Below are 26,286 nucleotides of genomic sequence, written 5' to 3' on the forward strand. Positions count from 1 at the left end.
CACCGAGTACGGCCAATCATATGGTATTTGATTCAATCCAATTCACAGTAGTGCTATCAAAAGTGTAGGTCTGTTAATCCATATATCATTACAAAAGGCTTATAATGGCCAGTGCAGCTCTAATTACTACTTTGTGTTTTACTTTTCACTCTAAGGCTTTATTTGACTGGACAATAGCATGAAATGGGAAGACGAGGGTATAAACATTGGACATGGGCAACAAATATGACATAATTCCACAACCATTACCTAGCAACCATACTGTAAACAAGGGGCGACGTCCATGTAAATTGCACAGTAGTTATAATTTGACACATATTAAAGACTGATAAGATCTTTATATTTCTTAACGTATCAGTTGCGTGTACATTTTCCCAGCATGTTGGGATGTAGCATACTGATGACATCACAGCTTTACTTGTGGTGTTTTAGTCCCGAAAGTTCAATTAGGAACATCCGCAAACAAAAAAATACACATTTAAAAGCATTTTGTATTGTGTATTTATGATTATATTTATGAATGTATATCACAAAATAAAAAAGCACAGAAAAGGTGTTTTAGTTCTGCTGATGCATTCAAAGAAAAGGGAAATGGCAAAACTCTTGGATTACATGGAATCAACTGTTAAAAGATCAAAACACAGCTGTGATTAAGTTCTCCTTTCTGTGATGAAATCCAAAAGGAGTAAAATATATATTCACTGAGACTTAACATGTGTCTGTGACGCTACTTCCTGTCATTTTCAACTTTTATTTTTTACATTTTCTTCCCAAAATGCAACTTGACTGATGTAAAACTGTGATAAATGTTTACCACAGGTGCTAAACAACCAAACAAAGTAGTAATAAAAGAAAAGTGCTTAAGGCCTTTTCCTCATTTCTCCTGCTGCCACGAGGTTCAGGCAAATATCCTCCGTAGTGTAGGTGACTTCACACACTTTACATAAAACTTGAAGTCATTTGCTTACAGTTCTCAGCTCAGAATTAGAGAAAAGAGACCAAAACTTAGATCTACCAAAATAGAGCCATTAAATGTCTCTGTCTGTTTGCGGTTTAAGGGCTTGAGATTGAGAATGACTCTTGGAAAGGTCTGGACTGCTGTCTTGTTTTGATGATACAACTGAACCATTTTCTACAATATAAACCCTCCTGGACGAATGAGGGATTACACCGACTGGTTCACTCCAAACTGAACTCACACTATCCTGAATCCAGTTTTTCCAGCTCACCACCCCATAGGCTATTTGCACACATTGTGCAGTCATAATCAATCTGTGGTTAAAGTACACAACAAGCAGCCATGCATTTAATAGTTTAAACTGTGTAACTCGTGCATCCGGGTTGTTTAATGATCTTAAACCACAGTTAAATCTACTTGTGAGTCTGAAAAGCCTGTTTACTTCTTCTTCTATGGTTGTTGTTGTTGTTGTTGTTGTTGTTGTTGTTGTTGTTGTTGTTTTATGGCGGTTGGCATCCGAGTGTTGCATTACCGCCAGACTTTATTCCTCAGACGTTTCTTCTATGGTGTTTTATGGCGGCTGGTATCCAAGAGTTACATTACCGCCAGACTTTATCCTTTCTTCAGTTCTTCTTCTTCTTTGGCGTTTCAAAGCCCACGACTTCAAAGCACGAGTTCCAAGCCCGCGAAAGCCTGTTTACTGTGAATGACTTTACCGCCATAAAACAACAACAACAACAACAACTGAGGAATATCTTATCTTATCTTAAAGTCTGGCGGTAATGCAACACTTGGATGCCAACCGCCATAAAACAACAACAACAACAACAACTGAGACAACAACAACAACAACTGAGATATTTTGGTCAAAGCACTAGAGGTCAAAGCACTGGAAGAACAACTTTTAGGACTACGACAAAGTCTGGGGAATAAAGTCTGGCGGTAATGCGACACTCGGCTGTCGACTGCCATAAAACAATAACAACAGCAACAACAGTCTAAGGAATAAAGTCTGGCGGTAATGCAACACTCGGATGCCAACCGCCATAAAACACCAACAACAACAACAACAACTGAGATTTTTTTTTTTTTTTTTTTTTCATGAAGCTAGAACCTCACAGCAGTTGAGCGTTTGTTTGTCCTGTTGCTATGGTAATGGCCACAGAGCAGTGACTTAACAGTACATATTTGCACGGCAGTTTGCATTTGGAAGTCTCTCTGACCGCGGTCTAACCACTGTATAAGTGATTTCATGTGCCTATGGTTGAAACCTGCGCAGCTTATTTTATTGTGAATGTTCAAACCGGAAGTACTACTTTATTATCTACTGGTTGCCAAGGCTCCCTAGCAACCGTGTCACGGGTAAACGCAATATTGTTAGATAAGACAAAAACATGCAAATGAGCACTTCACACCCAAAAATAACAAACCCCAAGCCGCTGGACACATCTAAGAAGCTAGGGGAGGGAGGAAAACCGCTAAAGGTAAGAGCGACAACCGGAGATAGAGAGTTAAAGTTACCATGCCGAGGTCAGAGGTCAGAGACGGCCTCGGGTGGCCCTAAAGTCGCCCCAAACTCCCAGGGGAGAACCAGAGCCTCCCTCGCGGCTCCTCACCCCCCCCGCGCAGCGCTCTGACGTGAAATCTGGGCACAAAAAGCCCAGTTTCCCCGAGAAACAAACCAGTGTCAGGACCAAGTGCAGCCAGCAGAGGGCGCACGGTCAACATCAACTCCCACCTGCCAAACACAGGTGAGACGTTTATTCTATTATTATTATTACTTTATAGGAGACAAGCAGGCTTATTAAACACTCAGACCAGGTTAAAGGTCAGAGCTGGTCAGAGCTTTTCAACCTTTATCTTTATTCAGCAACAAAAACACACCTGCAATTAAATAAATGCAAGATCAAGTCGTCAAAGTGTATATTATTTAACATAATTTAGTGCATCCCTTATATTTGATCTTATTTTCTGGTTTGCTAGTTGTGGTTTTGTGTTATATGTCACCTACAATTGTCAATAAAGCTATTTTCTGATTTTAATGCCACGCTCAGGTGCATCATTCCAGGCGTGTACAAGTGTAAGTTATTGGAGTATTTTACATGACGCAATGTCTTTGTTTTTAGTCACGCGGTGTTCACAGTGGTCGCCCCTGACGTCCAGAAGAGGCTGGAAATACAGAAGAGTGAGTCGACATGATCGTAAACACTAAACTGAAAAGTTTTTTTAATCATTCGTACGTTTATGTGATTCTGGTCGAGCAGAGGCAGAGGTGGAACTTACCGCGTTAAAAGAATTACGTCTATCAAAAGCCACAACTTATGTCTCCATCACTCCGAGCGCAGTGGGTAAGAATATGTTTTATTGTGTTAATAGTTTGTGTGCGAGTAAGTTAATTCTATGTCTAAAAAGCCTGTTTAAGTCAGAATAGATTGTGTGTGTTTTTTTACTTACAATTTTTGCAGTTCAAAGGCGTGAAGTGTATTTTTGCGTTGCCAGGGATGTTCCACAGTACGGCATCACACTCATATCTCCTCAAAAAACCAGCCGGCAGCAGCTCCAGGCCGGGTGACAGGTCAGATCTGTGGAGAGTGGTCAGAAGGTGTGGCTTTCACCTGCAGTTGAAGAAATGCACCATATTGTGGAACATTCCGGGCAAAGCAGCAAGCTTTCCGTGGCGACGGGCAGGTGGCAGAGCCTAACAAAGGATACAATAAAGAACAATGCAATGTAAAGACATACCGTATTTTCTGGAGTATAAGTCGCACCAGCCAAAAAATCCATAATAGAGAAGAAAAAAACATATACAAGTTGCACTGGAGTATGAAATGCAGTTGCAAGTGTGAAAATAACTCCGGAGTATAAGTATAAGTATAAATATAAATATAAGTCGCACCCCGGCTAAAACTATGAAGTTGCAACTTATAGTTTGGAAAATACGGTACTTAAAACAGTAATGCAAGAAAACACTCATAGAACAAACAGTAAACAAAACATGTGGAAAGACTGACAGCTACACAAATGATCTGATTTAATGTATGTGTGTTTTCTTTTTCCTTTGTACTAATATATATGTATCTTGTATTAACATTACACCAACACTCCATCTGAAATACTGATTGGACCAATTTAAAATATGTATGTATATAATGTATATGACATGTATATGATGTGTTAGGAGGAGGTCTTAGTTTGGAGGAGGTGCGACGGAAGCAGCAGCAGGAAATGACACGGAGGAAACCCAAACAGGTGAGGGTATATTCATACTTTCAGGATCCTGTATATAGATAATAATAATAATAATCCTTACCCTGTAGGGCGCAAACAAGCTTAACCTTAAAACGATAAAACAAGAATTACAAGTCATTTGTTTTGCAGTTGTTGTAACGGTAATTGTTTTTTCTTAACTTTTTCAGATAAATAAGTAGGCGACGGTGGTCCAGACAACTCTCAACAAAATTCTGAATGTAGTTTAATTTTTCTGAATACAGACGACCAAAATAAAACGGTTCACTCATTTATTTATTCACCATTCTCCTCTAAAATACTACAATTAGTTTCCTTGGATAATGTGGCCTCTGTGTTATCAAACTATGACAATATGTGTTTCTTTCAATGTAAAATGCTTTATATTCCCAGGTGTCGTAGTTAGTATAGTTTAAAAAAAAGGTCTATACTATCTATGTCAATATCAATGGAAATGTTGTTTTTATTATAGAGAAGAGGTGTTAATAAAGATAAGACATTCCTTTATTGTCCACACATGGGGACATTTCGTTATTAAAAGTGTAATGATGTTAAAATTAAAAGTGTAATTTTTAAGTAAGTGTTTTCGTTATTAAAAGTGTAATGATGTCACTTTAATGACTGTTAAAGTGTAATGATGTGTGTGAACAGGTATTATAGATTACATTGAAAAAAAAAGTAATATTCTAGCATTTGAATCATAAAGAATATTTCCAGAAGCGTATCATTTGTACCTCTGCAAGTCTCGTGTTCGACCAGCAGAGGGCGCGCTGTCACCGTCGCTCTTCAGTTAAAGGGAGTTGACCGCCCGGTAAAAAGCGCGCTGCCCTGGCCCAAAACACGCGCGTGCTGGAGAAGTCGGTCCCTTCCATCATCTTCGCCCCGCGCTGTGAGAAATAAAGGTCACGTCAACACGGACTGAGCGACCGGGGGTGTGTCTTTTTGTCGTTGGATGTTACGCGTCAGATCAGGGCATTGGCGCGCGCGAGTGAAATGTCAGAGTCGTGCTGCAGGCCTCGCCATGTATAATTAAAATGTCATATTAGGTGACCGGAGCAGCCGTCTGCGCACGCGCCGGACTCGCTGCGCCGTCCTTCGCCTTTGTAGTTGTTTTGGACGGCCATGTTTGTAGTCCCAAAGAACATGAGCGTGACGACGGCGGTGCGTTCAGGGACCACCGAGGGTTTAGGGAGTTTAGAGAGTTTTGTTCCCTCTGCTCAGTAAAAGTACAACGTAGTGGTCAGAGAAAATACTCAAGTTAGAATACAAAAATAATACTAAAGTAAACAATGACTAAGAGTAACTGTCTGCACGTATGACTTATAATTTGAACTGAATGTATTTGGAAGAGCAAAACAAATCATTCACAAAATCTGGACCACAAATATTTGAATGAATAAATAAATAAATAATATTTGAAGGAGCGTTGCAAGAAACCGCAAATGTTCTAATCATATATTATTGTCAACATTAAGCCTGCATAGACTTTCTCATAGTTGGAAGAGTAACCAGAACTTTTACCCCAGTAACAGTTTAAGTATGCTGCTAGAAAAGTACCCTGGAAATTATAATTGATTTAAAATGTTACTGAAATAAATTAACTAAATTAGTACCTCCCATCTGTGATAGTTTTAGGTTTACACATTAGGCATATATTTTGCAACACAATTTATACTGTGCACTGCTCTGCATAGTATAAAAAGTAATATTTTTTAGACATCCAAAGCCCTGTATCATATGAATGTTGTAAATAAATTGATTTTAATTTGTTGTGTGCATTTGTGTTCTTTGTATCTATTTTCATATTACAAGAAGACAATAAATACATTATTAAATATAAATTATGTACTTATTTAATTTTATATATTTTATGTATTATTTTTTTTCTACTCTGACCATTTGGCTTCTTCATATAGCCGAGAGTTTCTTCATCTAATCTTTTATTTTTACATTAGTTTAATTTTGTTCTTCATCTTATTTTTAATTTATACATGGAGAGTCTATTATTAGTATTATTATTATTATCATTATTATTTGTATTATTATTATTTCGTTTTTTCCTCTGAGCGCCATTCGGGTCCTTTATTTCCGAGGGTCCGTGAACATCCGCAGAGCTTTGTGCGAGCGGAGCCGAGCGGTCGCAGTTAGCAACAAGACCGTGTAGCAACACAGCACCGAGACACGGCAAAACGCCACAAAACCAACCGAATACGCCCTGCGAACGACCCCGCGGCCGCAATAACACCGACATCCAGGCGACAGCGGCGGGATTAACATGGTAAGGACGTGTCCGGACCCGATGTTCGCCTTCCGTTTCCAATGACTCCCGATGCTAACTGTTAGCCGGCTAATGCTAACTTTAGGAGACTGTTTTCCTGACTCATTATTGAGAAGCCATTTTACAGCAGCGGCTCGGTCCCTACCCTCTCGACTGCCCCCGAGTGCATCCGTAAATATATCATGACAAACGGCGTGCGGATTGAGGCGATGCGTGCGTCTGATCGCCCGATGGCTCGCTTGGTTGTGACTAAAACGAGCCTTGGTGAATCCAGGCTGCCCGTGTTAGCATGGAGCTAACGCTAACTCAGTGGCGTAAGGCAAATTACCTTCCAAGGGGGCCCCGAAGCTTGCCACACAACATACAAAGACACATTATACCAACCAAAACCGTGCGTTAGTGTGTTGTTTTGATGATTTATTCCCTCAATTATCGCCAGTCGTGTGTGTGTAATTGGCGACTAGATTGTTTTGATTTATCGATTATAGATCCATTTAGATATACCGTCACTCACGATATCACGTTTGGAAGTGCGATGTGTTGCTATAGAAACATGTCACTATAAAAGATGATATTGAAACAGGAAAAGCTGTAGAATATCCTGTTATCTAAAGGTATAACGTGGTCTAAAACATGAGCTGTAATAAACAAATGGCAGAATTGAAACACTTTCGCAACCTACTTGTTTTTTTCTATAATTAATCACAGAAGTCGGAGTGTTTCCCACAGGTTTATCTTGACACTGGTGTAGGCTGGCCATTTTCCTTTTAATAAATGTCACTTATTGCCCCACTACTGATCAAAAACAGCCCTAAATGTAATACTTTTATATGTTTACGCTCGTTTGACTCTGGCTCAAATCTTATTGTGCAACAACACAATTCCACAACTGCAAGGAAAATTGAACACGTGAGAAACACGGAGTCTCCAAAGATATCTTTTCCTGCTTTTAGTCATCGATTATTGTAATTATAGTGACATTCTTCTTTAGAATAAGTCTTTTTTTAATGTAGTTTGAACATTTTGCTACGTTTCGCATAAATACACGTATCCTCCATTATTGATTGCGCAACATTTCTGTCCTAGTTGTTGATCTGTTTGCTAATATTGTTTGTTGCTTTACATGTAACAACAATATCGGTATTTTATATATTTCAAAGCTGAGTTGATCTACATTGATTTGTCAAGAACTGAAATGTTCTTTAATGATAATCTGTGGTTCTGCTGTTAAAGATGATCAATATTGTGCATTTATTGATCTGTCATATTATTTATAAATCTAATTTTGTAAAGCCATATTTCAAGTAGCTTTTTGACAACGTGGACTCTTGTTTTATTATTACACTATTTCATGTGTAACTTTATTCTATCCACAATAGTGATTTATACCTTTGTTGTATTTCCTGCAGTGTTTCCCTTTCCATTTCCCCCCGATAGTCTCAAAACAAGTTGTGTCATAACCAAATCACACTTTGTTGCTCATTGTTGCATAAAAAGTAACTACAGTCCAGAAAAAGGTTGATTATTATTAGTATTGTGTGACTTTTATCCTTTATTGAGTGCCGCCAACACGAGGGAATTGCCACTTTTGTCATATCAACCTCGCAAACTATTCCAATTACCGCGCAAACCGTCCCACCCGAGGTCAACTAGTACTTTTCCGTGCACGTCGACCGGTGACGAAGCATCTGGTCGGGTGCAGTTACTTTTGCCCCGCAGGCTCCACTTCTCCAAACGCACCGGCAGGTAAGACTCCGGGGATGCGTTCAGGGCCGCGGGACGCCGCTGTGCATCGCATTACTCTTCTCCTTTACCCCGTCTAAACCCTTCAGGCGCTCGGCTAAATGTGGGAAAAGTCGGATAACAACACGTTTGTAGCGTTAATGCCTAAACGAGTCTCGCCTTTGTGATTACCTGCTCGATTTGCTCGTATCAATGTAAATTAATATTAAATTGTGACTTGTAAATATCGCAAAGGAACGACAAACTGTCCCAAAATATTTCAGAGTTATAAATGCATTATGTGTAAACGGCTCGTGACAGAATAAGCAACTTTATTCCTCGTCTTCATCATTTCTTTGTGTTTCGCCGCCTCTCCCACGTGTACTCTGATCGCTCGGTCACGTAAAGTTGATCTTTTGGCTCGTTATTATTGGGTCAATTGAATTTCCTTCAGTGTGTAACGTTAATCCGTGTTATAACGTCCTAATACAGTTGAATAGAAAATCCTTTTTGATACCCGATAATACTGCGTTTGACAATGTCCTTTTTAACACACAATAACAGCACTTTTCTAGTTGTATTACTACGATATCGCATAGTAGTTTGGCTATATAATGAAAATTGTCAAACTATTCGGGAGGGAAAATCTTGTCAATCATGTACCGTTTTTCCGCTATCGATACCTGTTCAAATGAATATCTTGTTCTAATAGTTGATCAATTAGCAGCAGTATTCTTGCTACAGTATTTCAGAATCAGAAAAAGTTGTGTTGCCATCGTCTGTGAACAAAATTCCCAAACTCTGGACTTGCTGCGGTGATTTGATTCTACATGAAGCGATGAATAATCAAAACAATGCTCTAAAAGGTAATGAATGAATAGATTTAAGTACAAAATATGGTAATATTTCTGTATTTATTGTCATCAGTAGATTGGACTGAGAACCCACGATTATAACTACCTTCTCCATAATCTAAAAATGACTAAATTACATTGGCACAGCAAGTATTTAGTTGTATTTCTGTTCAGATAAAGAACCGTTTGAAGATCAAATACGAGAGACGTTTGATTCGCAGTAATTGTATTCCACTAGTTTTGTAGTTTGACCACACATATTTCCATATATGTTTTTCATACGCTCTTAACAATGCTTTTCTCCCTCGTCGTCGCTTACTCCTATTTTTAATTGAGTCGCGTATGTTTGAATATCCTGTATTTTCCCGTCTGTCTGTTTGCACAGCCTTTTCCCAACAATAAAAACTAATAAATGAAAATTGATTAAAGGCCTTAACCTTTAACCCGTTTCTATTATTAAGCCATTTTTAGCTCAATATTGTGGTTTACAACGACACAATGTACAATAACAACACATGCGAGTGATAGTTTAATGCTAAATATCTGAATAAAGCGTTATATGTCACGTTTAAGGGTAAAATACTGTGTAAAGTCATCAGTTCAGTGCGTCCTGTAAATGTAGGGAATGAGGTTGTCGTCTGAGCACAGTAATCAGATTAAAACTGCTCAGCTTTTTTCCCACAAGCAAAAAATACTTTCACAAGGTTTATGCTGCTTCTTTTAACAGCATCATGAATGAACGTTTAGTTTAATGTGGATATGAGCAGGTCATTTGATTTGAAGTTGGATAAACTCACGGTTTACTATATCATACTTTTCCTACTAGGATGCTACTGACAATACCACAAATGAATAATGCATCTTAATTGTGTATGTAGCAAGCTAGCCCAATAAATATAATACTAATTGGGAAAATGGTAGCTAAAAGTCTCAAATAATCGCTAGTTGTAGCCTTATTGGAAGCACTGGTTTGGGCTATACTTGTTGATGTCTCCCGTGTTCTGTTAACCGCGATCCCTTAAAATAGCATCTTCCTCGAAAGCCACGTCGAGACCTTTTGAACTTTAACCTTCCTCCCCTTCGCGTCGAGCTGAAGTCTGTTGAAATGTACCGGTGTTGACGTCCCGACGCTCGGGTTTCTGCGTTCACAACACGCTTCAGAAAGTCACTGGTTTCCCTCAGACCCGGACCGGACTCGGGGTGGTCCTGACATGATTTAACGGCAGATGAAATGGGCTTTTGAAGTGGGCGGGGCGGACAAAAGCTCTCAAAACTGAACCAGACTGCGCACACAAGACCACGAGCTTACGGGAGTTAACACGGAAACAACTATTTAAACAGAAAAGTACTAGTTAATAGTATTTGTATGTTGTTGGAGGGATGACTCTGGACGATGTGGACTGTAGGGTGCAGGTGTGTAGCTGTCACTACTTCAAGCCGGATGGATATTTGGTTAGTTTGAGACGATGAGGAGACACAGGACGGGTTCAGGAGCTTTATTGAACCTCACAGGTACACACAAATTGCTTTCTGATTCCTCGCATAGACTAATTGAATGATTGAGCTGCAGATGTTGTTGTGGTGTTGTTGTTGTTGTGGTGGTGGTGCGTTAATGGCGGTCGGCAGCCAACTGAAAAGGTGCATTTACCGCCATCTACTTAATTCTTTAGACTTTTCGCTCTTCACTTATCTACCAGAACGAAAGATGTAGTGTTGCTTTTAATGGCGTTTGGCAGCAAACTGAAAAGGTGCACGTATCACCACCCACTGTAGTTGTACGACTTCAAAGTTGTTGTTGTTGTTGTTGTTGTTTTATGGCGGTTTGCATCCGAGTGTTGCATTACCGCCAGACTTTATTCCTCAGACGTTTCGTAGTCCTCAGACTACGATATACCGTTAAAAAAGAGAGCAAGAAAAAATAAGGCGTTCAAAGCACATGAGGTCATAAAGCAAAATGGAATTCAATTTGCGTCTTTGTTTTATGGCGATTGGTTTCCAAGTGTTACATTACCGCAACCTTTGCCAACCGCCATAAAACAACTGTATTTGTACGTCTTAGACTTTAGACTATATTCCTCAGTCTCTCTTCTCTCATGACGTCACACACATAACATCCCGCCCGACCTGCGGTATAGCGTAAAACATACTTTGAAGACGTACAACTACAGTAGGTGGCAAAAAGTGCACTTTTTCAGTTGGCTGCCAGTCGCCACAACAACAACGGCTGGAGCGCCCTCCACTGGACACTCCACAAGCTGCAGATGCATGCAAACACCAGGTGAACCGAAACCACAGCAAACGACACGAGCAGACGGGTTCTACAGAGTCTTTAGAACATACCGGTATGTAAAGGCAGACTAGACCAGCTAACTCTGCTTTCTGCTGTTGTCCAGATAAATGCTTATAAGCCCAATAAAGAAAGTAGACTCTAAAGGTGTGAACTCTAAGAAGAACAAATGCATTTAGTTTTTCTTTAAAGGTAACAGTAATTGTACAGGGATTGTCTGTTTGAACAGAAGATCTAAGAAAATGGTATTGCCTGCGATGCCACCAAGGATGCAACTAATGATTATTTTGATAATTGATTATTCTTTTGATTAGTCGATCATTTGTCAGTAATAAAACCTCTTCTCATGGCTCATGGCATGTTCTGGAGTCCGTACAGCCCAGATAACGATTATTCCATTACTTAATTAGTCGAACTATTTCTATAATTACCTCTGTATCTACCTGCGTTGCACCAATGAAATTTCCCCATGTGGGACAATAAAGGAATATCTTATCTTATAATGGATTAGTTGCAATTAACTGATGAACCTGTTGCAGCCCTAGAGACCACCCACCTTATTACAAACTATGGCTGCAACAAATGATTATGTTGCTAATCAAATGAATCAATAAAGTTCAGAGCTCTTAATATAGTTGACTTGGATGAAAGTGATGCTGCTCGATACTTCAACGTATACTTCAATCCAAATCACACAGGGACCAGTAAGATTTGGGTTTTGGGTTGAATTCTTGCATCGTCTCGGGCCATAAATCCTCTCCTCTCGGCACGTGGCATGTTCCGGAGTCTGTATTGTCCAGATGACAGTTATTCGAGTTCTACGTTGGTTTATTTGAATACAAACTCTTTCACAAATCGTTCTGGCCACAAGCGTGTTCCAGTTTTAAAGGGGAAGTATCTGCAGACTCACTGGACACTTCCCGTCGGAATTATCATCCTTCTCTTTGTCCCGTTTGATTCGACTCCCGAGCAGCTGCTCAGTGTTAAAATGACGAGGCATATTTTTTCCCCCGTGACCTCCGCCAAAACGAAGAGTGTGAATCCGACACACGAGCCCCCCTGTCGCCATGGCAACAGCAGGTAACGGAGGCACCTCGGGTAACGCCGCGTCTACTTCGGGGCCCTGATTTCAGCTCGCCGCATACGGGACGACGTGAAAGACTGGGATCGAGAGCGGGAGAGCGTTAATCAAATATCCATCTGCGAAATGTCTGTCGCAGTTAATGTAATGCACAAAAGAGTTTTATTATTTATTAATTTAGTTATTTCTAATGTCAATGATCAGCTTTTGTGTTTTTAGTAGTTTAACGCCGACGTCAGAATTTATTGGGACTATTTCTGTGCTAAAAGGCAAGGATATCCGCTTTGTTTATGCTCAGGAAATTCATATTGAAAAGATTTTGTTTTTGTCTTTAATTGAACCAGTGTTTCTCAAACGGTGGTGCACAGACAAAGAAAAAGTATAGTACTGTAGTTCAAATTCTTGCATAGTCTTTTCACTCCATATTTTTGGTCTCTTTCGGCTTAGTCTTAGTTTAGAACCAGTAAAGCAATTGTGTGTAGTCCCATTTTAATCCCTTTAAGACATACCATATTTTCTGGACTATAAGTTGCACCGGAGTATAAGGCGCACCAGCCAAAGAATGCATAATAGAGAAGAAAAAAACATATTCAAGTCACACTGGAGTATGAAATGCGGATGAAAATAACAATATCTCACATAAGTCGCTCCGGGGTTGTCATGGAATCAGACATACACCGATGCTATTCCGTAACACATCGAGAACACAATTCAACCTAGAATATGAAACGACACAGAAATATCAGACTTTGTATGGCATGCATGGGAGAAAACGCGGGGACTGATCACGCAGGCTGTTGTAAGCAGCCTGCGTGATCCTCCTGCGTCTCACCCCGTTTTTTCCCATGCTGGTTGGTTTTATTAGATATTCTGGAATAGGCGGGTCACATTTCTCATTGGTCAGCCTCACATCAAGGCACTTGGTATTTTTCCGTAGAGATAAAGCCTGCAAAGGGGGGGTGCAACTCCCCCCCTGGGGCAACATTCTTTGGCCCATCTTTATGATACCTTCACAAACAAATGCAGTTTGTCACACACCCGTTCTTCTCTTAGACTAATGATGCAGATAAAAATCACTATTATGCAGATAAAATACATCACAGAAATATAATCATATATTCACATTTTATCACAGGGGTATAAGTATGTTTCACCCTGGTCAAAACTAAAATACAGGAGTTCATACCTAAAATAGTCTTGTTTTAGACCCGGTTTAGATCTGGTGGTACTCGGAGGACCAAGTATTCTCTCAAGTGGCACTTGGTGGGTTTGTTTTGAGAGTTTGAGAGCCAACAAAATTGCAATCGATCCAAATATTTGTCATTTATTTTGACTTATTTGAAAAGGGATATTGCACATGAATTGATAATCAAACAATGTCACCCAGCTCTGCAAAAATATGACTATCACTTTATTTTCTTGTTTGAAATGGTCTACTGCTGTTTTTCTGCTCTTTTAGTAGTTCTCAAATATATATAACACTTAATATTGTAATACTTCTGCGTATCTTAAATGAAAATACTGTCATCAGGAGTGAAGAGGTGGGGAGGATGATAATAATAGTTTCCTTCTAATGCCTCACTTTTTTTTGTTTTTTGTTTTTACACCTTGTTTGTTCATCGTTGGAAATGGAGCAGAACAGCAGACAGATGAGCTCTTTCCCTGGGGATTTATTTGTATTTTTTCTCGACGCGGTAAACCATTTTTGGAAACTATTTTGTAGAAAGTCTTTAATAATTCTGATACTCAACAGATTGCAAAACGGTTAAGATGTCGCGTTCGTGTGGGAAAGGACACGCGCTGAAATGAAACTTCATTAATTACTGCTTTATTTTGGCTTGACTTCACAACGTTGCAGCTCCCGCTCTATTCAAGCCGACCGCCGTTAGAGACGTGCTGGTATTTTGAGGATTTTAAGGCTGTTTAATCTCGTTTTCTCTTCTGGGGCCCAAACACAAGCCCGTAGGAGCTGTTTGTGTGGGCAGAGCGGCTAAATTTAACCACCGCCGAAGGAGCGCTGCCCAAAAGCTGCTCAGAATATTGGAAAATGTAAAACTAGACCTGCCGAGTTGTTCCTCGAGATGATACGAAAAGCCAAAATGCTCAGCCAATCAAACGACTTGTATGCTTCTCACAATAATCATCTTCCACTGAAGATGATTATTGTATGAGCGGGCATTCTGTTCACTTGAGATGAGAACGAGGCCTCTAAAATATGAATATAATACACAGGCTTTTAGATGGGATTTGAAAACGCTCCGTCCAAATTTAATAAAAACGTGAAGCTTCGGAATTCTCCGGACCACGGCTCGGCAGCCAATCGGAGCCAAGCACACAAATTTCGCCGACCAATCAGTGCGCAGCATGCAAATTTTCACTTGTAAACAGTATACTGTCATGGAGGACTATTGTAAAATGCTTCCCGGACCGATTTAATGATGATATTCCCTTTTTTTTCTAAGAGTTATTAATAAAATGGCCGTCCGTGCACTCGAAAATGCCCGTCCACATTTTAAAATACCCCGTCCAAAATACGGGAAGACGGGTCTCTATCTAAAAGCCTGGTAATACATAACGCTCATGCACATCTCTGGGCGGCTTGTGGAGGACATATTTGCTGTTGAGAACGTACACAAAAGGGAAAATTCAATATAGTAATTATTAAATGACTGGCATAATTAGCGGACTAAAGAAACTTCTTGGAATAAAAGCTGAGACGCATTGAAGTTATTACTATATTACCGGTAGTTTATGTTTCAGTCTCCTCTTGTGGGTGTGAACTGAAAACAATGCACCTCTGCTTGTATTTGGTGATGTATATTCTTGATTAATATAACGGAACCTCTGCATTTAATAAAGTACCACACAACTATCATGTCATTTCCTTTAGTCTAAATGTCTTGCTCTAATATTGTGACCTGCCCTCACCTGACTTGTGAGTGTTGAGTGCCGCACGAGGTTGCGGTCCGCTGCAGCCGAGGTGAACTGGACTAATCCCTCATTAAAGACTTTCGAGTTCAGAATCTGAGGAGCGGATCCAGGTGTCGCCCCAGAAACCCCTTTAGAGCGACCTCAACGGCGTCCTGCACACTGCAGAGTTTGAGCGTGCGCGGCAGCTCTGATGGCGTTTACTCAACTGGTTCATCTGTACTCGGCCTCATGTTCATTATTTTAGTGTGTGTTTAACTGTGGGTTGTATGGTAATGTGGGGTCGGGCAGGTATGACGTTCTAGTGAGATGGTTGACTGTAAAGCACTTTTTAATACTTATTTTTGTATGAAAAATGTTTTATTTGACTCTTGACAAGATGAATAGTCAAAGCACCACAATGTTCTTTTGTGGATAGAGATGCAAATATGATTATTTGGTGGACAATTTTCGTTTTCTTCCTGCTTGATGAAACAATTATTTTTTATTTTTAAGTGCTAGTTTAAAAAAAAGTTCTAGTTAAATCGGAGAAGGCAGTTGGACTAATACATTTAAGCTAATCACATGTGTCTGTGTATACTCATGATATTTATGATGAAAGATGAAATATTCAGTATATTTTAGTTTTAATTAAACTGCACCAGAGCAGTGAAATAAACATTTATCCCCCCAGTCGCCAGGGTATTTTCCGTGTATTTCGGGGTAAGACACTTCAAATTGCAAACTGCTTTAACAAAATGTTTCTGATGTGACGAGAAGGGCATCCGGTGTAAAAAAAAACCCTACCAATTTGAGATGATAGAACGTTTAAAAATTGCGTTCCTGATCCAACGCGTCTTCCCCTCTCTTTCAGGTCGTCTGGTAGAGCGCAGCGCAGGTGGAGCCCTCGCACACGGCGCCCTCTGGTGTTAGCAGTGGGACTGACGCTGACCGGTGGCCCCATGGCACAGTGAGGCCCTCAGCGAGAGGCAGAGACACGCAGCGACAGGAGCGGAGGAGCAACAGGCCAACGGTTCGGAGGAGCAGACGGGGACCACCATGTCGTCCAGCCGCACACAAAACCCGCACGGACTCAAACCCATCGGGCTGGACCAGATATGGGACGACCTCAGAGCCGGGATCCAGCAGGTTTACACGCGACAGAGCATGGCCAAGTCGCGCTACATGGAGCTCTACACGTATCCTTTAGTCTGAGGCGGTCCATCATCTGCAGCGGTCTGATATTTGATACTGATACTACTGTCCAAGCCTAGTCTCTGTTTGACCGTGTCACACACTATAGAGTTCGACCCGGTATGCTTTTTTTTTTTTTTTTTTTTTTTTTTTTTTTATATTTAGCGCCGAGCGGGAACTGGAAATGTAGATTCCGTATTTTTCCTGACTAACCCCATAGTTTTGGCCGGGTTGCTACTTATACTCCGGAGTGACTTATATGTGATATTATTTGTTATTTTCACACTTGCAACCGCATTTCATACTCCAGTTTGTGTTTTTTTTCTTCTCTATTTTTTATTTTTATTTTTTCTGGTTACTTCATATTAATAGTAATGATTTTCTTTTTTTTTTTTTTTTTCATCCTCATTTTAAAAGTTTTTCATATAATTTATACAGTAATCCTGCAAAAACATAATTTGACAATAAACCATAAGGGCCTAACATGATGTAGATCCACTTCAGTGACGTCTGTGACTTTTAAGTTATGTTTTTGAGCTGATGTGCAGGCCTTTTTTGATTTCCCCCAAAATATCTGATTTTAAAATGACTACTTAATAATTACGGTCTATACTGTTCACCGCTCTCATAATAAAAGATTATAGAGGATGAATTCTATAGATCAACGACCCCGTTTTTCTACTAAATCTTTAGAGAGCAGTGTAATCTCTCTTTTTAAGCAGTTAAGTCAGGACAAGACAAATATTGACCTGTGCTTGAGATTTGAGATAATTTGAGATTTTTCTGATTTTTGAGTGTATTTACATGGGTAATAAAGGATTTGAATCTCCCAATATACAGTATCTGGTGAAAATACTTGTTTCTCGATCTCTGTTGCGTGTTCCCTCCTTGACCTTCTGCCCCTCAGACATGTATATAACTATTGCACCAGTGTGCACCAGTCGAGCCAGGGCCGCGGGTCCGTGCCCCCCACAAAGCCCTCCAAAAAGTCCACGACTCCGGGAGGGGCGCAGTTCGTCGGCCTGGAGCTCTACAAGAGGCTCAAGGAGTTTCTGAAGAACTACCTGACCAGTCTGCTCAAGGTACAGCTCCAACACATTACGAGCATCTTTCCTGAAGCAAACGTAGATACTAACCAAAACTAGAAGCATTGATATCATACTATATTGTCTAAAAATGAAGGGATCTATATCATGAATCTGTATAATGCTTATTCCTCATCGAAATTGCAATGCAGTGACACAGAAAACCCAAATGAACATGCACATGGCAAGAATAATCCAAACACTCACAAACGCCCCACCAACATCTCACGTAAACTCTAATCGTCCATTTCTTGTCCCAGGACGGAGAGGACCTGATGGACGAGTGCGTGCTGAAGTTCTACACGCAGCAGTGGGAGGACTATCGTTTCTCAAGTAAAGTCCTGAACGGGATCTGCGCCTACCTCAACCGCCACTGGGTCCGGCGGGAGTGCGACGAGGGCCGCAAAGGCATCTACGAAATCTACTCGGTAACTCGCAGGAGCCCTACGCATCTTTCAGACGCACCTCAACCGCGAAGTCGATATAGACGATGCACTCCCACTCCCAGATCTTCAGCTAACTCACTCGTGCTCTCCTTTTGGCTGTTGTGTGATATAAATCCTTCTAAAACTAAACCAAAATGTGTATTCGTCAACTTTAGTTCAAAAACAACTACCGTAACTTTAAGCCATGACTTTTTCTCCCCACGCTTTGAACCCTGCGGTCATTACAACGGTGCGTCTAATTTATAGATTCTTACTGGCTAAAGACCACCAGTGGGCACTCAAGCAGGAAGCATTTGACACACTGTAGAAGAAGTCACTGGACAGGGGACGTCATGTAATATATTTTAAGCTTGTTTCATTACAATCAGACTTATATTCACGGAAATGAGTCTAATGAGGAAGTGAAACTAGACGCGGCTGAACGCACAGACGCAGACATGTAATATACGGCGGTCTGCAGTTTAGAACCTGCTGCAGTGAAATGAGGCTTTCTTAGCCAGACCTGACTCGTGCATCACGACCATGGAACATATTTCTGTGTAAATATCTCGTGTTGCAACGACACACTCACTAAGTACGAGCTCAGGAGCAGATGAACCAGATGTGAGACACAGGTGAATCAGCTCAGAGTCCTCAAGGACAGAGGGGACACAGTGGAGACGGAGGGGACACAGTAGAGACGGTAGAGACAGCTGTGATGTGTTTAAGCTTCAAAATGCTGTGTTTTATTACAATCCGACTCATATTTACTGAGAAATTAGTCTTAGTTAGGTCAGTGGCTCCAGTTCAAAAGAAAAGTACAGTGTAGTTTGTGTAAATATCTCATGTTACAACGTGGGCACCTGCGGCTTATTGTCAGGTGGGCCCTGTGTATGAAAGTTTTTTTTTTCTTTGTAAATTTCATTGGAGCGGCTTCTATTCAGGAGCACTGTACAGCCCCAAAACTGCAGTATTTATACAAAAAAGTACTAGGAAACTGTTTATAAATAAAAATAAGATTAAATCCATGATTCACTCTCAAATCTTTCGCTAACTCATTCCACTTCATGTAAATCACCGTCAACCACTGTATATTTGTATTTATATATTTAGTTTTCTTTTATTTGGGATTATCGGGATTCATCTGCATAACAGTAGAAAGGAGAGTAAACCAAAGTAGCACACAGTAGTCGTTTTTGCACCAGTTTCTCATCATTTTGCTTTTCCTTTTTCAATTTTCCTTTGAAGCTTCCTTTTCGTCGCTTATCTGATGCACGTGATGGAGAATTTCTTTTACCAGAGATCAAACCTATAAGAGCATTGTAGTCACGTTTTGTGCACTTCCCCCTTTGCACTTACTGCCCTACTGCTTCAAAACAATGCAATTATTAAATTAAATCGTTTATCGAATGCATTTGTTGAGCACTTTTTATACAAAAACGATTCAAAGTGCTTCTTGTAATCTAGTAATGATCTTGACAATGTTCACATTTGGTTCAGCCGATCTTGAAGACATTAAATACAAGTAAAATGGTGTATTTATTTATCGTCCGCTGTGATAATGCAGTTTGAAAGCAAAATACAGTCTCTTGCATCGCTCATTTTCCCTTCTTTCTGCAGCTCGCGCTCGTCACTTGGAGGGAGTGTTTGTTCCGACCCCTCAATAAACAAGTGAGTGTGGCTTTTCATATGAACCGCAAACATGTCTGCAAACTGCCCACTGGAATATCAGTTCGTCTGTGACCTAACGCACGCTTTATGTCAGGTAACGAATGCGGTGCTGAAGCTGATCGAGCGGGAGAGAAACGGTGAAACCATCAACACGCGACTCATCAGCGGAGTCGTCCAGTCCTACGGTGAGAGCAAAAAAAAGCACTTTTTCTTCAGTGAATGAAACCTAAATTGTACCTGAAGTCTTTGTTCTAATTGTGAGGCCGGTCCCAGTTCACAGAAAAGACTTGGTTTAGTAATTGCACGTTTGTGTGTCTTTGAGACGTGGCTAACTTCTGGTTTAGCGGGAAAGCTCTGCAAAGCCTCTACGCCGCCTTTTAACCCCTCTTTATTTAAAACTTTGTGTTTGGCTGATATTGGATACACTATGCACTGGAAATCTTACTATTTTTGGTTTTGAATTAAGTTCTGTGTGGCGATAAAATGGGAAACGCCTTGTTCTTAAATGCGTTTGCTTTTATTTATGTTTTGTGCGTCAATAAACAGGAAACGGCTAACGCTAATGTGCGCTGACCTTGTTCTTAAATGCGTTTGGGTCTTGTATTTATGTTCTGTGTGTCGATAAACTGGAAACGGCTAATGCTAACGTCCTCTGACCTTGTTCTTTAAATTCCTTTTGGTTCTTGTATTTATGTTCTGTGTGTCGATAAACAGGAAACGGCTAACGTGTGCTGACCTTGTTCTTAAATGCCATTGGTTCTTGTATTTTTTTGTGCTCCGTGTGTCGACAGGCAGGAAACGGCTAACGCTAACGTGCGCTGACCTTGTTCTTTAAATGTGTTTTTTGTGTTATGGTTTTTAAAATGTACACTGTGTGAACCGATTTTGTATTTTTATACCATAGAAATTGCAATATTGTTAAGCCCTAACGAACGCTTCTCTTTTTTTCTTTTTCAAGTCGAGTTGGGTCTTAACGAGGAGGACGCCTTCGCCAAAGGGCCCACGCTGTCCGTTTACAAAGAGTACTTCGAGTGCCAGTTCCTCACAGACACGGAGCGCTTCTACACTCGAGAGAGCACAGAGTTCCTACAGCAGAACCCCGTCACAGAATACATGAAGAAGGTCTGTATTCTTTCTCCTCCGCCGCAACATTTAAATACATATCGTAGTATAGACTTTTGTTTCTTGACCCTGTGCCTCTCCACTGCCGAATGATTGTCAGGATATTTTCTCATCAACATGGACCTTTTGAATAGGATTATTAGTTATTCTGTCAAGTGAAAAGCAGCCTTGTGTTGGATGAAAGGAACTGATATTTGGCGTAAATATTTAAATGCACTGCAGTTATTTCAACACCATGTTTTGGCCTGAAGAAAAAACGACAAATGAATCGAGTGGCATTGCGTAAAATTGTGTTTTAATTGTGTTCTTTCATCGACACAACACACTTTGGTCAGCTTTGTCACATATGATTGAATATTAATTGTTACTCATAGTCCTAATAATGTCTTGATTTGAACCACAGTGTGTATATTACTATAATGTACTGCTATATTTATTGCATGATACAGTAGAATGCGTATAATTTTAAAGCTCATAATGCGTCTTGGTGGATTACCGTATTTCCGGACTATAAGTCGCATCAACCAAAAAATGCATTATAGAGAAGAAAAAAACATAAGTCGCACTGGAGTATGAAATGCGGTTACAAGTGTGAAAATAACAAATAATATCGCATAAGTCGCTCCGAAGTATAAGTATGAATATAAGTATAAGTCGCACCCCGGCCGAAACTATGAAAAAAAAGTGTGACTTATAGTCCAGAAAATACGGTCATTATTATTTTCTAAACTTTAAGACTGAATTGAGAGATATTAAGATGATTCTGATCCGCCACCAGCCTGTAGATTCATTCATTTTCAGATTTTATTTTGTATTTGACAAAATAATAGCAGTAATATCAAAGTGTTTAAGTCTTTGTATTTGTCTTTCAGGCTGAGGCTCGTCTGTTGGAGGAGCAGCGGCGCGTTCAGGTTTATCTCCACGAGTCGACTCAGGACGAACTGGCCCGAAAGTGTGAGCAGGTGCTGATCGAGAAGCACCTGGAGATCTTCCACACGGAGTTCCAGAACCTGCTCGACGCCGACAAGAATGAAGGTACAAAGTGTCCCCGGAGCGCCTCAATCAAGACTCTCCTGTCCCAAATAATGTCTATGAAGTTTACGGCTGCAACAATTAACCAGAATAATTGTGACTCTTTGTATTTTGATAATCGTGATCTGGACTATACAGAGGGTGCGTTCACACTCGCCGTTATAGGTCCTAAATTGTGACTGTGTTTAGTTCTGGTGTCCTCGTTTAACCCTGATCTAGTCCAGGCTTAGTTTAGTCACAATGTTGCTGTGTACAATGTCTAGAGACGTTTGCTTTTTACATTTTACATCAAAATGGTAAAGAATTGAATAGATTTTCCTCAATAATGCATTTTATTCATGACTCTTCTCTATCTAGAAGCCTTTTATTTTAAGTCCATTTGTCTGTGTGATCCTGCATTTGAAGCAGTCACTCAGAACTTGGCAGTGCTAAGACGCATTTCAACTTTGATTTATATTATTTACTTTATTGTCCAAACACAACAACAAATAATTACTAAAAGTTCCCTAAAATGCATCCATTACATAAAAAGTGTTAATCATTATCAAAGTGCTCTTGCTCAGTGAGTAGTGCACGCTGATGGTTTGGGGGACAGGACTTTCTCATCCCTGTATCGTTTTTTTAGCCTGATTTAAACTGCTCCAGGTATTAATGCAAATCCACGCGCCCTCTGCAGTTCTTGTGTGCAGTGAAATCGGCGCTGAATTACATGTACTTGTTTTTGGCCATCGCGTTCAGCTGGAAAATGTGCGCGCGAGTCCCGAGCGGTACTTGACGATTCCGGTGTTTGTGTTTCCCGTGCAGACTTGGGCCGCATGTATAACCTGGTCTCACGGATCACGGACGGCCTGGGCGAGCTGAAGAAACTCCTGGAGAGTCACATCCACAACCAGGGCCTGGCCGCCATCGAGAAGTGTGGAGAGGCGGCGCTCAACGTACGGTTTCACGCATCCCACCATTAATACAATACGGCTAAATAACCCAAAACGTATTGTCCGTGCTCGTCCTCGCATTGTTTTTGCCCTTTAAAACTTTGTAAACTTATAGATTCTAATTCAAAGAGTCTGGTCTAAAGCCATTAACAGGTACTTTACATTATTTGTTTATTTAATGAGGTTTTACTGGACAAATACTGACAAATGATGAGCCCAAACAAGAGCTTTTCATTGTATCTACAGTTATTTTACATACTTTACCATAAATTATGCTTTTTTAATGAAGCCCAAACACAACTTTGAGCATCTTAAGAAAGAAGCACATTAACGGACATTTCTACCCTGGAAATTCAAAATGAATACACTTTTTTTTTACATATATAAGCCTCATTTAGATCTGATGTTGGTTAACCATTAAAATATGCCTTGGTTTTTGTCTTTTTCCCTTTTTATACAATTTTGTGAAGACAAACTAGACAGTCAATAGTGTTGCATGTTTTTCTTTTCAGTAAATGTAAGTTTATTATTATTTGTTGAATTTAGTTTGTCTGACATAATCAAATGTAAAAGTTAATCAACACTATATGTATATTTTTGTCCATCTTTTAGGACCCTAAAGTATACGTTCAGACCACGCTGGACGTCCATAAGAAATACAACGCCCTGGTGATGTCGGCCTTCAACAACGACGCAGGCTTCGTGGCGGCTCTAGACAAGGTCCGTACCTCGCCGCTCTGTGCCGGATTCAAACGCAGATCACGTGCGAATGCTTTAAACCTCCGTCTCCGTCTTTAGGCCTGCGGTCGGTTCATAAACAACAACGCGGTGACTCGGATGGCGCAGTCGTCCAGTAAATCTCCGGAGCTTTTGGCCCGATACTGCGACTCGCTCCTGAAGAAGAGCTCCAAGAACCCAGAGGAGGCGGAGCTGGAGGACACGCTCAACCAAGTGGTGAGCGAGGGGGCCGCACGCAAAAACGCACTTATTTAAACTAAACACTCACTTAAGTCGCCACTTTTCACACGCTTTGAACCCTGTGGCTTATAAAACTGTGGCTAGTTTATACAACGGCCTCTAGGGGCGCTCTAGCAGGAAGCGCACGAGTTTGACACACTGAAGAAGAAGAACGCGGTGGTTTTAGTTCACAGGAGGAAGATGAACAGTTTCTTTTCTTGCAGGCTTCTTTGTGAATGTAGTTCCTGCAGCTTATATTCAGGCGCTCTCAATAGTCGTGCAGTAAGTGTCCCTTTATGTATTTTAAATTAAAACCCATTTGATTGGGTTTAAAATCTCCTGTCATGGACACAGTGATTGGATACCTCTGGAACGTGCTTTTGGCGGCAGGAAAAAAGGCCATTACAAAGAAGTGGATGATGCAAAAAACCCTGACGACCAAAGACTGGACTGACATAACAGGAATTAGACAAATGGAAAAGATAACATAATTTGAAAAAGGACAGATTTGACCGACTCTCTACTGTTTACTTTACTTTTTTAAATGTTAAGTGTGTTCATTTTTTGATTGGTGTTTTTCTCTCTGGTCAGTTCTGTTGGTTTTTTGTGTTTAAAAAAAAAAAAAAAAATCTTTTCAAGAACACATAATTTGTGGTTTTAAAACTATAATTTCTCCTGAATCTGCTCAGAAACGTTGGTTAAAATAGTTCAGACAAGCCTCTAGTCCTGCTGCCGTTAGTCATGAGTTATTTATGATATCAGGATTTCCACATATCTATATCGGATTTGTCTTTTTGAACAGATTAAAGAGGAAAAATTAAAGCAGAAGCAAAACGCAATCATGCAATTAATGATAAATACATTAAACATGCATTCAAACTTAATTAAGATACAAGGACCACACATTTGTTTTTAAAATCTTACAATCCTTATTTGCAAATATTGGTTATCGTATCGGCTCAAATTCCATATAGAACCATCACTAGTTCCAACATTTAGAGAACAGAAGGCAGTAAAGTTATTGTAAATTATCCGGTTGAAATAATACGTGATCCGATTCCCCTCACGTGCTTCTTGCAGATGGTCGTCTTCAAATACATCGAGGACAAGGACGTTTTCCAGAAGTTTTACGCCAAGATGTTGGCGAAGCGTCTGGTGCATCAGAACAGCGCGAGCGACGATGCCGAGGCCAGCATGATCTCCAAACTCAAGGTCGGTCCTCACTAATAAGTTATAAATAAATTAGATTAATGGTATTGATGTGGCTGAGTTTGATTTCACCGTCAAATATAGCTTTTTTTTTTTTTTTTTTTTACACAAATCAACATCACTAAAAATTGCCTTTTTCATAGTCAGGCTGCAACAGGTTAGATTAATCGCAACTGACTAAATAATGGAATAATCGTTACCCGGTCTAGACAGACTCCAAAACATGCCACGAGAAAAGGTTTCATTATTCAGACGGAGCAGGAATCGCACACGAAATGACATGGGAAATGTATTTTTGTATGTATATGTCTCAATATTCCAGGATATCCTAGTACGGCTTCAGCTTTATCTGGGTAATAAAAGCACAAATGTCATTCACTGGCCTTTCACGTTCTAAACGACTAGTAAAGAATAATCTCTAGAATGATCGTTTGCCAAAATAATTGTCAGTCGCAGCCCTGCTTCTAAAATCTCATTTATTCACCGGTATTGCTGTATTTTATTAGTGTCCTGAAACATCTGAATTTGTTGCTACAGTATCGTTATTTTTGCTATATTTTACTAAATTATTTTGTGTCAATGCTACAATTTTGTTGCTTGTTTAGTGAAAGGAAATGTAGCAAATTCAGTTTTTAATATTTCAAACGGGTGTAATTGATATTATGTTTGTGTAGGTAATCGTTTAACCAAGAAATACTGTTGTTAAATCGTATTTAGTTCTTAAAATATTGTGATACTTACAGACCCAGCTATATTTTGTGTAGAGGGTTTTGCCAAAATGTTGTGTACCTGATTTTCTCTTCAATATCTGCAATTTTCCAAAACACGTTCATAGTTAAATAAAGGCTTGATAAAATAGATTATGCCTTGAACAATTTGTATTCACAACACATTTTGCGTTCTCTCCACACCCTCTTTACAGCTCCATGAATGTACTTCTTTTGAGTTTGAATATTTAGTGTGTTCTTCCTTCATTCTTCTGTGTGTTTGCAGCAAGCCTGTGGTTTCGAGTACACGTCCAAACTGCAGCGGATGTTCCAGGACATCGGCGTCAGCAAAGACCTCAACGAGCAGTTCAAGAAGCACCTGACCAACTCCGAGCCTCTGGACCGTGAGTGCATTTTCAGTCTGTAATTACTGTCCGTCTGAAAAGAACACGCCACAGTGTGGTTTGAGGAGGCTCAGGAGGGGTCATTTCAGAAAAGACAAACGTGGTGTAATGATGGGCTTCTGCGTCGAGGTCGTGCGCTTCTCCAGTGACGGGGAGGCTTCTGTCACCAACCTCCAATGAACCTAAAGGATATATATAGTGTGCAACGTGGGCTT

The 26,286-nt window shown here is 40.2% G+C and overlaps 2 protein-coding genes across 2 annotated transcripts in view; both read left to right on the forward strand.

The window, feature by feature from the left end:
- Positions 1-26,286, forward strand: part of LOC140364375 (eukaryotic translation initiation factor 5A-1-like) — a 143,776-nt gene that overhangs the window by 99,125 nt on the left and 18,365 nt on the right. The window lies entirely within an intron of this gene.
- Positions 6,296-26,286, forward strand: part of LOC140364370 (cullin-1) — a 28,364-nt gene continuing 8,373 nt past the window's right edge. The window contains exons 1-13 of the mRNA XM_072450469.1: positions 6,296-6,482; positions 16,208-16,532; positions 17,435-17,609; positions 17,873-18,040; positions 19,658-19,708; positions 19,803-19,893; positions 20,667-20,830; positions 21,703-21,865; positions 22,667-22,797; positions 23,407-23,514; positions 23,593-23,748; positions 24,832-24,963; positions 25,954-26,071. Coding sequence (XP_072306570.1) covers positions 16,393-16,532; positions 17,435-17,609; positions 17,873-18,040; positions 19,658-19,708; positions 19,803-19,893; positions 20,667-20,830; positions 21,703-21,865; positions 22,667-22,797; positions 23,407-23,514; positions 23,593-23,748; positions 24,832-24,963; positions 25,954-26,071 — 1,597 coding nt within the window. The 5' untranslated portion in view covers positions 6,296-6,482; positions 16,208-16,392. The remainder of the gene's footprint in view (positions 6,483-16,207; positions 16,533-17,434; positions 17,610-17,872; positions 18,041-19,657; positions 19,709-19,802; positions 19,894-20,666; positions 20,831-21,702; positions 21,866-22,666; positions 22,798-23,406; positions 23,515-23,592; positions 23,749-24,831; positions 24,964-25,953; positions 26,072-26,286) is intronic.

The sequence above is a fragment of the Eucyclogobius newberryi genome, unplaced genomic scaffold (genome assembly GCF_026437365.1).
Source record: "Eucyclogobius newberryi isolate DKJ021-1_F unplaced genomic scaffold, fEucNew1.0.hap1 SCAF_18, whole genome shotgun sequence".
NCBI lineage: Eukaryota > Metazoa > Chordata > Actinopteri > Gobiiformes > Gobiidae > Eucyclogobius > Eucyclogobius newberryi.